Source organism: Mastigoproctus giganteus, chromosome 8 (assembly GCF_048544385.1).
Source record: "Mastigoproctus giganteus isolate SK-2022 chromosome 8, ASM4854438v1, whole genome shotgun sequence".
Classification (NCBI taxonomy): domain Eukaryota; kingdom Metazoa; phylum Arthropoda; class Arachnida; order Uropygi; family Thelyphonidae; genus Mastigoproctus; species Mastigoproctus giganteus.
The window spans coordinates 195,465,640-195,479,885 of NC_143582.1; the positions used below are offsets into that span (position 1 = coordinate 195,465,640).

General features: G+C 34.9%; 1 protein-coding gene across 1 annotated transcript in view; it reads left to right on the forward strand.

Moving 5' to 3' along the window:
• The first annotated feature begins 4,834 nt into the window (after window positions 1-4,834).
• LOC150082137 (sodium-dependent proline transporter-like) overlaps window positions 4,835-14,246 on the forward strand; it is a 48,700-nt gene continuing 39,288 nt past the window's right edge. The window contains exon 1 of the mRNA XM_090379125.1: window positions 4,835-5,578. Within this exon, the coding sequence (XP_090235251.1) occupies window positions 5,501-5,578 (78 nt within the window). The 5' untranslated portion in view covers window positions 4,835-5,500. The remainder of the gene's footprint in view (window positions 5,579-14,246) is intronic.

Genomic DNA, 14,246 nt, shown 5'->3' on the forward strand with positions numbered 1-14,246 from the left:
TGTATTTACATTGAGTTGCGGCAAGGAGCAGTAATGTTATAAAATATAGTTTTATATATTCTGGAACGTGGTCTCTGATAACAGGTATGTCCCTTTTAAAATTCTTTTTGTAGTAGCCACCATTAACAGTATCATTCCACCAATACGATACGAACGCAGCTGAGGGCCAATGTCCTGAGCTGTACTCGTACTGTTGGTGGAAATGAGTTCTGGCCACTGAGAATATTTGGATGATTGTCTGCAATGGTGAATGAATGAATTGTTCGCCTACAGGGCAGACATCTGCGCTCCTGGAGTATCTTCTTACAGCTGGCCTGTGCTTCTTTTGTTTCACAGTTGCCATTGATTGAATGACAACTGTGAAACAAAGGTCATGCTTATCGTGAGGTCTCTGTGGAACGGTCCCTTTAAATCCTGGATTCTCTAATAGGGCAGCATTTTATTCATTTATACTTGTGTTTGAATCAATTACCAATAAAGGACCACGGAGTACCAATGACTTTAAGTCAAGCAGACAGAGAAAGAATCCAACCAGGAAAATGGAATTAATAATTCGATTTTCTAGCTCTATATTCGCACAGCACACGCCTTTATTTTCTATATATAATCTTTGTTTTTGCAGATAATAACAGACCTAGGAGAGAACTTCTTTTTCTCCAACGGCTTCCACTCTTTCCATTGCGATAACCTACCAGCATTGTGTCGAATTCAAACGTGACCTTTATGTTGACGGAAATAGCACTTTGCGCATTACTGCAGAACGCTATCGACTCGACTTGATAAGAAAAGGAGGGGGGGAGGGGGTTTAACGATCCGATTTACCATTCTTTTAGATGTTAAATATTATTGTAGGCAAAGAAGAGAAATCAATGGAGCAAATGATATTCTACAAAATTCGAATGACTGTTAAATGCAACGTGGACGAGCGATAGGATTTGAATACTTAGGATAACTGCATTAAGGTCACGTGATTAACACACACACACACAAGGTCGCTAAAGATTGAAGGGACGTAAACGTAACAGTGCGAAACCTACCACGAGAAACGACCCAATTTCTCTCTGATCCATTATTCTGGTCAGGATTTCATCGATTATTTGTCGTTGCTAATAGTGACTGCCGGCCGAGGTTCACACGGTGAATGAATTAAAACGTAAGGATTACATCGGGAGGCGTATTTCTGTGGGTGAAGGTTTGTAGGTCACTATCCTCAAAAGTGGGCTACAAGCAACGATTAAGAGGGCGCTGTTGAGGCTACGTCCTCGGGCACCAAAGAAGCCAAAGTGTGACAATCGTCTTATTTAGATCTTTGTATTAGGGTAAGACTCGTTTCTTAGTGGATGCTAAAACCATTTGGTGTTCAACAGCAAATAAACTTCCCCTTGGTATTGCACTACGTTTTTTTTTTAAATGGTGTTGTCAAAGATTTGGCAGTTAATTAAAAGATGGGACACTACTGCTATAATAAACTGTTTCGGGACATAACGGTCCCTTATGAAATAGCAGGTGGCGTCAAGAATAGAGACTATATATGGTTAAAAGTAATGGAGTACAATGCAATGGCAATTTGTTGTTGTTGTACTTAGGAGCATCGGCAACTAAGGACACAATGCTTCGTATGTAACACATCTGTAAATTGCGTGTGTTCTGTATTCGATTTTCTGTTTGTTTGATGAAAAACCCGAGTTTCTGGGAATAAAAACCATGCTACCTTCGCCTGAGACCGACTAACTCAGCCATGTTATGAAAAAGGCTCATAAAAGTTCCTCACATCATCGACGGGACTCGAATCCAGGTCTTTTCCACCAGGTATGGGGAGAATGACGATCCTAGCAATTGTGCTGCTATCCACCAGAGCATAATTTAGTAGATCTTCGATCAGTTAATACTTAAGTACTGTATAAAATCAGAAAAAACACGTGAAGATCAGGATAATCAAGCCTGAAAAATTATCCACCTAAATCCATGTTTATTGGCTCAAAAGTTCTCAGCGTTGAACATTGGATCTTGCGATGATTCAATCGCAGAATTCACTTCCCACTCACGATCTTCAGATCTAGTGGTTTACGGTGGCACAAATCCAAAAACTCAATACGACTTGACACCAGTTTACTATATTATTATTATTATTATTGAACCATGAAGAGATGCAACATTATACAAGGTCATATGAACCACTGAGTTCTGTATGGTCACAGTATTATTTTACTGGTTTTCTGTTATTAATCCTGAGTTTTCCTTCCATCACTAGCGCCCTTAATAGAGGTATATTTTTATTGAATTAGTTATTGATAATATATTTGCTGGAAACATTCCTGTAATGGCAACGAAGTTTGCAGGGATGAAAAAAAAATTACAAAAATATTTCAACCATTGTCATATTTCTATATTTTGACTATAATGATTCATTTTATCTTCAGGAATCTTCTATATTATCCAGTACCACTGCCCAAGGTGGAATCGACAGCCTGCTATTTGACATTCTGGAAACAAGCTGATTGGGGACTTCTTTCGAAGTCCAAATGAATTTTCGGAAGGTTTGGTCCATGATCAATAAGTTCCATACAAATTTCCTTTAATGTGGTATACACTTCGGTGTAAGCATCACTTAATTTTGACATTTTTTCATCTATTGTACACTTTCCATTTATGGAAAAGGTACAATTGGATGGAACATTTCAAAGGTGGTTAATTTTAACTTCCATGCTACAATTGTGATAGACTGCCATCAACGTTCATATAAATGAATAACAACATAACTTGAACAGAGAAAGAATTAAGTTGTTTGCTTCGACAACTCGCACAATTAAAGACATTGTGATCTACTCGCCGATGAAGCACCAATAACCACCGAAAATTCAATGTCAATAATGACATACATTTCTAATGAATAGCGATATATTCTCCCTTTGGAGGAATACTTTGTTTTTAAGTGAATTTACTAAGAAACCAGACTATAAACACATTTAAAAATAGATCACAATTTCAAGATCGCTTAGTATGATCTCTTCTTTAATCCCTTGAAGACAGAATGAGACTGAGAAATAGCTGCTAAGAAATAAAAATGAACGTTGAAAAAAATAAACAACCAATTTTCAAAAGCGCAGAATATTTCTGCTATCACTGTACATGCATAACAAGATAATTGGATGGCAAAAAAATTTACGTTTCTTAATTCCTTGAGAAATAAAAGGGAAAAATAATTTAACTATAATTACCGACTGATTGATGATCGTTATTTAATTCGGAATTGATTAAAAAGAAAAGAACTGATAAACCCCAAATAGTTTCTTGTTTCGTCAGTATATTTTAGTAGAAAATGATCTGGCAGCATTCCAAATACGTCATAGCATGATTGTGGAAAATACAGTTTTGTTTAAGTCATGTTTCCACTGTTGGCCACAAGGTTCTGCGCATATGCCCAAAGTGTAGTTTAATCCATTTTTTGGGTTATTAATAGCAAATATTGCTATAGAATGAAGATTTTTTTTTGTGTGTGCTTAACTGCGAGCGTGCAGGAATACGAACATGTGGTTAATGTATTTTGAGGAGTTGCTTACAGACTTTTGATACTGATGTAAATATACCATTTTTTTTTGTTGCATGCGATTTTGATTTAAGTGTGACGTCACGGGAATCATCATGGCGGCTTAATGTGTTCTTTAAAGTTTCAGTTTTGTGAAAGTGAAAAAAAATCGTTCTTTTTCTTAACTAAAAAAAAAAATAAGATAATAAAATAATCTAATTGACAAGAAAAACTTGAAATTTGAACATTCTTCAAGTGTTTATTTTTTTTGAGTCAGAAGATTATGGCACTTAGCCAAAAATCAGATTTTGGTTAACATCAGTCTCTATGCTATTATGTTTTTCTTTTAGCCCCTTTGTTTTATTTCTTTATATTTTTAAACCCTTTTTTTTGTGAACTCATAAATCATTCCGGATTAAAAATGGAATAGCATAAACTAATTGGAGGTGGAGGGGGGGAGAAACCTCCTGGAGAAAATGTAGATCTGTATTTTGACTTTTAAACAGAGAGTACTGTTTTATGTTTCAGTGCAAATTATATTACATTTTTAAAAGTTGTTTTTATTTGGTATGATATTTAAAAAACTGTTTGGGGCGTGCACCACCCTAGATAGTCTTTTGATACACCACTGACTGGAAGTAATTGATAAAGGACTAAAAGAAAATGCTCTTTCTTTTCTTTATGCAAAAAAGAAAGGTGAGCTGACGCAGTTTTCACAGTGAAAAAGTTTTATTTAGTGGGCATAAGAAGTGAATTTGAAAATAATAATCTTTAAAAGGCAAATAAATTCAGTTTAAATGTGAATGAAATGAAGTGTTGAGCAGTATGGAAGAACTAAAACAGCTCGCCATCGATTGTACTCCTGTATCATGGAAATGAAAGTTTGTCATCTTATAAAAAATACTTATATTAAAATCATCGCTATTGCAAAGGGATTAAAAATGAACATTTTCAAAGTTAGATGTTGCATTTTTTGCCTACTACTGTATATATATTCTAAAATTAGGTGCGTCATTACGATCGGGCTGTTTTGCTATTTTTCATCATTTTGTGATTGAAGGCTAGTAGCTTCTCTGCACTGGACAGATATCTGTGCAAAGACGTACGTGCATGCATACGCGTATAAATACATCCGTACGTACCTGATTAATAAAATAAAGAGTCGTGACACTTGGTTCTGCGCATCACTGGTATTTCCAAAACGAGTCAGAAGCTCACGTGCCACGTGACGTCATTCCTTCATCATTTTGCGTTCTCCTAGAAGACTGCCAGTGCTATTGATCCAAGAGACAGCCCGATCCTGCAGACAAGAACGGTGAAGGAAAAGGAGAAATAATAATAAAAAAAAAAATCGTAATGGAGTTCAAGAGTACGCTTACTATTGGTGTGTTGTAGAAAGTCTTCTCTTGCGCATCTCCGCATCTGTTTACAACGCAGCGAACGTTCCGTTCATCGGTATCGAGCAGACCGTCTACCTTTGCAAGCAGAGAGAGATTTTCATCCCGTCACTATGACAACGACAAGAAGCTGATATTTTCTACGTACTTATTGAATTTCGATAGACTGTGTTCTTCTTCCTACAGAGGAAAATTATTACAGAGAATCCCTTCAGATAGTTGCACAAATGGATGAGATTTATCCTAGCTGACCATCTCTACGTTTAACTACAAAGAATAACATCAGAGATGCTGTGTCGCATTTACACACGTATACTTGCTTCGGCTTGTGTTTTGCAAAGCTAATCTTTGCTGGTTTTTACAGTGCAAAGATATCTTTGATTCATTGGAGGAATTTCAACTAAAAAAAAAAAAACCACAACAAACAAGTTATTCTTCTGCCTAAAAACGTGCCTGTGTTTATACTTTCCCTGATTTCCAGTAGCTAAGTTGACTAACAAAATCCAGACCACAAAGTCTTCCATTGTAGACTTGAGTTTAGGCCTATTCCTTCGAGGACTGCGCTTTTCTCATAGCTATGGATGCCAAGCATTTCCCGCGAAGTCAGTCTGCTAGTAGTCACGTGCAATTTCTGGCAGCAGCAGAAAAAGCTCAGGTAAAGTGTAAAAAAATGTATTTTATACTATCTTTATAGAGTAATTATTTACTAGTATTATCAATGAACATAATGCATATCATTAAAATGAATTTAATCTTTAAATTCGTTAACGTGTGCTCATAGCATTTGTTCTGTGCTATGAGCACACTGCAATAAATTATCCTATTAGATATAGCGTATAAGAAGTATAAGAATAATTATTGTTTTAATATCTAAACGTTGTATTATATTAAAATAATTTTTTCGAAGAAAAACACCCGATTTTTAAGCAATTCAAAGATAACTAGAATATATTAGCGAATTATAAGATGATTTTTAATTTTTTTAAGAATAATAGTGAACTAGTCTGTTATTTTTATCTAGAAACAGTGGCTTTCAGTTTTCTTTCTTGGTAGAATTTATCTAGAAGTGTTATATTTCTGCGCTTATTAGGCGCAACGTTGTACGCAGGTTTTTGCTTGAGGGTTCCATTATCATCCAATCTTTGGAGAGATGAAAATAAGGCGAAAGATGAGAAATTTGTTTGTTTTCCTTCTCTACACAACGCTAAAGGGAGTTCAAGGGCACCTGGTAGGGGCACAGGTATACCAAGTGACCTACATGCAGTATTTTGTTGTCATTTCCAAGGACTTCAAGAAGGTCAAGAACTCTGGCCGTTTTTATTTATATATTTTATTTACATCAACGTGGCGATGCACGCCAAGAGGACTATATATATAGAATTATCATTTAATGTAAATTTAAACATTTCAATCGTGTTTGCTAACAATTTTCTGTAGATAAATAGAGCAGTATTAGATTATTGGATTGATCTTTCATTGACTGTTCGCTTTTTATTGCATTCATTTGAGCTTATTATTATTATTATTATTATTATTATTATGTTCTGTAAATAAACAACGACATATAGATCGGGCACATTTATTTCTTTATCGATTAATTATTCCAGTTTTTTAATGCGTTCTCATGATGTTAAAAGAAAATTTAAAGATTCTTTAACTGGAAATCATCTTTTTGTTTTATTTTCTTTTTTTGATAATTTCAGGTTTCAAATATCGATATGTTTTATCCTTATCATATGAAAATAATAATATTTTAATCCATTTTAATCCATATTCACATGGCTAGTTAATGAAACACAAATTAGTGACGTCACAGATGACGTATTTCAACGACATTTCCGGTTTCAAGTTTTAAAACATTGGTTTTGATTTAATTGTATTTGAACAACTAACACTTCATTGTTAATATTAATTATAATACATTTTAATTAATAGTAGCATAATTAAAATATCTTGTAAATTTTAAGTGCAATTTATTTAGGCAAAAGAGAACTTTTAAATAATTTAATATTAATTACATTAAAACTTCATTAATTTTCCAAATATCATCTAAACATTTGCTGGATTTTGAATAATTTTATTTGCTTTTTAGAAACTCCGTTTTATAAACGTAATATATGAACATTTGGGAATGTCCAAAGTTCGTGCAAGATGAGTTTGCAGAAACCTTTCCATTCACGACAAACATCAGAGGGGGGAGACATCAAAAGATAATTTAAAATTAATTCTTGTTAATCCAGATAGATTTTTATCTTATTGGTGATTGATGATGAAAGTTGGCTGCATTTTTATAATCCGGAATCTAAATTAGAAAGCACGCAGTGGTAGCACAAGGGATCTCCAACCCGAAAAAAAGTTTGGAACTCAACCATCAGCTGGGACACGCAAGGAATATTGTTAATTGGTTATCTTGCATCTCAAAACACAATAACAGGGAATATTATGCCAAAGTTAAAAGTTGTAATTTGGGAAAAAAGACGAGGAAATTTAGATAATTGGATTTTGCTTCTCCATAACAATACAATCATGCACAAATCCTGGGTTTCACAGGCTAAAATTAATGAATGTGGATTTGAGCAAATTAAATCACTTTCCGTGTAGTTCAGATCTGCCCCAAAGTGGTTGAAACTTCAATCCTTCATGGATCTTATTTTAAAGATGATAAAGAGCTAAAAGCAGCTATAGAAGCCTGGTTTTATGTCCAAATTTAAGAAAACGTTTTGACTGATTAAACCCTTTACAGATTAAATCTCAGAACTCTTTGACTACCCCTCGTCATTATGTAGGATGTGAAAATAAATAAAAGGGGCAAGATTGGGAATTATCCCTCGTGAATCATTTATCACCAATCCATTACTGCTTTTATTAGGAAAGTTGGATAACGAGTTACACTTTCAATGTATATTGAACGCTACATTAATTCCATTAAAAACTGAATAGAGTTTGTTCTGCATAAAGATACGTTGCTACAGTAGCAGGCCGATTATTTCGGCTTTAAATGAAGACTTTCGGCTTTAACAATTCGAAAAAAAAAAAAAATATAAAGCTACGCTATTACACCTTGACATTTTGAACGTAGAGGGAATAAACGACTCATTGATTACAAAGGCTACATAATTAATAATGAAGTAATTAATGTTTTTAAATTCTGAGGGACATTGTAATAAGCATCAGGTGGCGAGGAATTTAGTCAATTGTTCGCTTTTGTCTTTTTTATCTATTCCTCTTCAGTTCCATGCATTGTCCTACAGTCTCTTGACATTTAGGGACATATATGCACTTGAGTTAATAAAGCAGCAAGAACTTTATGAATCACTAATAAAAACAAACAAACCTGAATTAACCTGAAGTACTAACTTCGTGTAATTCGTTTATCAGCGTTTTTGCCAAAGTTTGTTTAAAAATTTCTCCAAGCATCCATACAAAAACACAGATCCGTTCTTTTTTAATTGTATTTGGAAGAGCTTGATAAAAGAAAAATGTATTGGGAAACGTTTTGCTGAAATTATTGATTATCGAAAGAAAGTCATATTTTTCTTTAGAATAACTGATCTATAAAGAATACAGATTATTATAGAAAATATAATTTTTTTACAATAACGAATTGTTTTAATATCCTTTCAACATTACTCGTAATTTCTTAATTGAAAATAAATTTTATTAGGAAAACTTTTGAGAATAAGGCAAGTAAGGCTCTCAGTTGAACTATTGAGGTTAATTATGAGGGCATCGTTTTGACTCGGTGGAGATTCCTTTGGATTTGAAAAGTTCCAACGTATCGCCAATACATAAAGGCGGTTCTAAGAGCGAAGTTGATAACTATAGACCGGTTAGTCTGACTACAGTAGTAGGGAAAATCATAGAGGCAATTATTAAGAGTGCAATCCAGAGATATTTAGATAAATATGGTATTCTGAAGAACACACAGCACGGTTTTGTAAAGGGGAAAATCACGTTTAACTAACTTAGTAGGCTACTTTGATACAGTTACTCATGAGCTGGATGAACGGAACAATTTCGACATAATTTATTTGTATTTTAGCAAAGCATTTGATTCATTCAGTCCTTCATGAGAGTTTACTGTATAAAAGTTTACTTTTAAAGTGGGAATCAATGGACACTGCTCATCGTGGACTAATGTTATTAGTGGAGTCCCTCAGGGTTCAGTTTTGGGTCCATTGTTGTTTTCTGTATTTATAAATGATATTGATGATGGTATATCAAGCTTAATGTCCAAGTTTTCAGACGATACGAAGGTTGGCAGGGTTGTAAGGACACTAATGACAGTACGCTGCTGCAACAGGATCTAGAAAAGTTGAGCAGATGGGCTGAGAGGAGGCAAATGAAGTTTAACATTGACAAATGTAAAGTACTACATATGGAAAGCAGTAATCCCAGAGTAACATATCAACTCTGTGGTACTACACTGACAGTGGTAGAGAACGAAAAGGACCTGGGGGTAATTATGCAGGCAGGCATGAAGTTTTCTGAGCAGTGCAGAGGGTCTGCAAGAGTAACTCATGGCATCTTGTCAATGATATACAGGAATTTTTCTAGCAGGGATAAGGAGGTGATTATCCCCTTGTATAAGGCAATGGTCAGGCCACACCTTGAGTACTGTATACAGGTCTGGAGGCCTCATTTTAAGAAGGATGTAGAGCTGTTGGAACGAGTACAGAGAAGGGCAACAAGATTAGTGAATGGAACAAAGGGTTGCTCTTATGAAGAAAGGCTTAAGTTTTGCAAATTACAGTGTCTGGAGACTACGCACCTGCGAGGTGATCTGATTGAGGTGTATAAAGCCTTGAATGGTTTGAGCATGCTCAATGCTGATGGGAGTCTTCCTCTTGCTCAGAATAATCGCCTGAGAGGGCATAAATTCAAATTGAGGAAAGATAGATGTGCGGAAGGTTGCCTTTAGCCAGCGAGTAGTTGGTTGGTGGCACAGTCTTCCATCCTTTGTTGTGGAAGTTGATAGCCTAAATAAATTTAAGGCTGAGCTGGACAGGTATTTGGAACGAATGGAGGGGTGAAATGGGAGCGTTTTTTTTTTTTTTTTTTTTTTTTTTTTTAGATGATGCTGCATAAGCTTGCTTTCTTGCATCATATGCCTCTACTAATGCTAATTAGCTGGAACTGGTTGGGATTATGGGATTACTGGAGAGATTCTAAGGTGGATCGCTGGGTGGCCGCAGGGCAGAAGGAAGAGGATTGTGACTAATGGATATTCTTCATTTAGTGTAAAGTCAGGAGTGGGGTCCCCCAAGAATCGAAGGGATAGAAGGAACAATAAATTTGCAGACGACGTAAAGATTGGTGGAGTCAGTAATGATCATTGCTAAGCAGCGCTCTTTCAGGATAATTTGAACAGACTTCAAAGATGGTCAGAGAGGTGGCAGCTATGATTTAATGCAGCTAAATGCAATGCCTTACACTTGGGGTTGCTGTTGGGAAAAACAGCAACCTCAAATGAATTTTATCACCTTGGTGGGGTTGATTAAAAAGAGTGGAGGAAGAAAGGGATTTGGGAATTACAATAGAGGCAGGAAAGCCCATGATGTCCTAGATATAGAGAATCATAACCCCACTGTATAAGGCAATTATAAGACCACATTTAGAATACCGTGTTCAAGTGTGGAGACCTCATCTGACAAATCTGCCAAAAGATATTGAGTTTCTTGAAAGAGTCCGAAGGCGGGCAATTGGAATGGTGAGATCGGCAAAAGGACCGTACAGGAAAGACTCCGTTTATGTGGGCTACAGAACTTGACAACCAGGCACCGCAGAGGTGATCTAATTGAGGTTTATAAGGCTTTGAGAGAGATTAGTAAAATGAATCAAGGTGGAATTTTCACTGTTCAAAAGAATTCCAGAAATAGAGGCTCTAAATTCAAATTTCAGGGGTTGTGGTTTAAATTAGATTGCAGGAAGTTTTCTTTTAGCCAGCGAATTGTTGATTACTGAAACAAGTTGCCCTCGCAGGTAGTTGAGGCTGACAGTTTAAATAAATTCAAAGATCAACTGGATAGTTACCTATATGAGGAGGGAAGCATATAATTTGTATTTTCTTATCTACTTTTTTTTTGCCAGTGCAGCAAAAGCACGTGTCTTTCTTGCACTATATGATGACGAATACTGTTGCTGTTACTCTAAAACATAACTTACCCAACCCTTTTAAATATACAGAGATCTAACTTATATACAAAACTGTGTGTTTCAGTGTTCTGAAAATCGATCCAGAGAACAGTTTTTGTAAATTAATAATATTTTACGCCATTTTAATACGCCATTTTTAATAAAAAGATTAATTTGTAATTATTGAAAATCAAAATTCGATTACAACTCAGACTTATGTTATGTTCGCTGATTGCATAATTATTCCAGTCTTTTTCGTTTTCTACTACCTTCAGTGTGGTACTACATATTTGGTGTATTATTCTGGGATTACTGCGGCCCATGTGCTGTACCTTGCATATATCACCATTAAACCTTAATCTGCTTTTTCTCAGTTGATCTGCTTAATTTTTCCAGGTGTTATTGCAATCGTATACCCTGATTCTTGTCATTAACCAACCCACTTTAATTCACTTTGACAACCTTTGACTCATCAGCAAATTTAGACATTAAACTTGATATGCCTTCATCTATATGGTTGATAAATATTGAAAACAGTAAGGAGTACATAACTGAACTCTGAGGGATTCATCTGATAATATTAGTCCATGAAAAGCAGTGGTCATTAATAATCACTCTCTGTCTCCTGCCACTCAACCATCCATTTATCCACAGCAGTAACTTACCGCTAATGTCACACTGCTCCAATTTGTGCTTTCATGTGGAGAAGATTCAAATGCGTGTTCATGATCAGTATCAGAATTATTCTTTGCATCCAGTTCCTTTATAATCACATAATCGTAGATAATCAAATTGGTCAGAAAAGATCTTTTAACAAAAAATCCATGCTGTGATTTCGGGATAACTGCATAAATTCATGTCAAGATGATTCTGTATTACTTCTTTAATCGTTGACTCCATTCTTTTCCCTGGTCTGTAATTGCTCACTTTGCTCTTTGACCTCCCCTCTTTCCTTTGTGAATAGGAGAGACGTCTTTCTGTGTTCAGTCTTTAGGGTTCTTCCCTGAATTCAAAGAATGGTCTCATAATTGTTTTGAAGGTTTGGCTGCCTGCGTCCCTTGCTGTTTCTTTTAATATAATTGGATAGATTCCATCAGCCTCAGAAATGTATTTACTTTTAACTTCAACAATTTTTATTTCACTTTTTTCTCAGTTATCATTAAACTCCAAGTTACAATTAGGTATACTTCTGGTATTTATTCGAGTTTCTCAGCGGTCTTCGAGAAACCAATAACCTCGTAATCTAAGAAACCTTAAGAAAAGAAGTAACTAACTAAAAAAAAAAAAAAGAGTTTAGTAATATGTAATTAATTTAAGTAATTCATTTAGAACTCCAACTGATTAACCTGTCTGCATGCTTTGCAGCATGAGACAATAATATAAACAAATGGTCTAAGTACTATCACATTTCTAACATACAAAACGACATTAACACATTAATTATGAATAAAATGTTATAAAATAATTTGAGAAATAAAATTAATTATTATTTTTTTAAATTAATATTTTGAATTCTTTATTTTATAACTAATAAATTTAGATTTCTTTAAAACACTTTAAAATTACATAGAAGCAGTTGTTTCCAACATAATCATTTGTGACGTCATCATCACATGATAGTGATGTACTCGGAATGACTTTTTGACTGGCATGACTTTTTGACTGTGGTTTTACGCTTCAGCGAAATGTATAAAAATGCGGTTTTTCAAAGGGAAAAAATTATAGATTAAGTTGTATTTAATCATTTATGATTATTTTGATCACTAAAATAAAGTTGTACTAAGAAGGAGAATCATGAATTACATGTAGTTTGTATATAATTACGTTTAGTACTTGCAATACTTTTTGTACAAGTGTAATTAAGTGTGCGTCCTGAGCGAGACGATTTAAATAAATTCTCTGCCTGAGGTTACTGTGTTGTATATCGAGCCAAATTCCTTTTGAGGTTTTATCTTTTCTACTTGCCTCATTTTGTTGTATCAATCCTTACCACAGAATTGCCAGAAGCGATTGCAAACGAAGCAAAAGTCAATCCGACCCATCTAAACTGTGTTTGTTTACTTCATAATGGGAACGTAGAAAATGCTCGTCATCACGAGATAAATCAATACTATCCGGGGCAGGCGCTCGCTTAATCGAGTAAGGTACTCTGTATTAGGCTTATTTTTCAGAAGAAACAAGGGTTGCGAGTCATTCGAGGATGCTCAAGTGTTCGCAGAAGATGTGCAATTGAAAATCACTTTCAGAAGAACATCAAGAGCATGAATGAATACGAAGGAAAGACAGAAAAAAGAAAAATAATACGAACCTATTCAGATTGATTAATATATCTATATGTGTGATATACACTCAATGGCCAAACAATTAAAACTTTTATTCAGTATCCAATCTTTTGCCCGAATTAAGTTAGGTTTCTAACTTTTTGACCAATGAGTGTATAAATTATATCAATACATACAGATACTCAGACTGTGTAGTTTAAAAGCATATCATATACATTTTATACATAGACACGTTAAAGAATAATCAGTTAGATCCGCTCTTCTTAGAGGTCTGTAATACTATGCACCTCTTCACTGCCTACGATGAAGGCATATGGATGTGAGAATGCTGGATTCCTTAATAAATTGGTAAGCAGTGTACATATGCATCGTATTGCAGAAAGTATCGGGACAACCATGGGATTTGGAAAAAAAAAATTCACGAGTCAGGAAATCCACAGACTGTAGTGACTTAGTTTCAAGATGGGAGTGCGAAAGCTTCATTGGCCTGCTCAGAGCCCAGATCGTAATCCCACTGAACGCCTCCTGAATGAACTGGAACGTTCATACAGTTTACTTTAATACCAATACCGCCTTCCCGTTATAAAAATTTTGTTCACGGTCTGTCTTATAATTACCACGTTGGTAATTTTTATTACAAAATACTTTTGCAATAAAAATATATTTTCTTTGAAACGAACAACAAGAAAGAAAAAATCATAAATAAAAACAAATTGTACCATTTCTTTGTTTACTAAAATCGTGGCTTCCAAAACAGTGAAAAATTTCTTAGTCTCCAAATTCGGTTTCTTTTATTGGTGGTGCATCTTCGACTCATCATTCAGAGGCAATTTCTGTGCTTGGCAAACTAAACACTCAGAGCATGATATCGCTGCTCGTATCGATTTCAGAGGGTGGGTTAAAAAA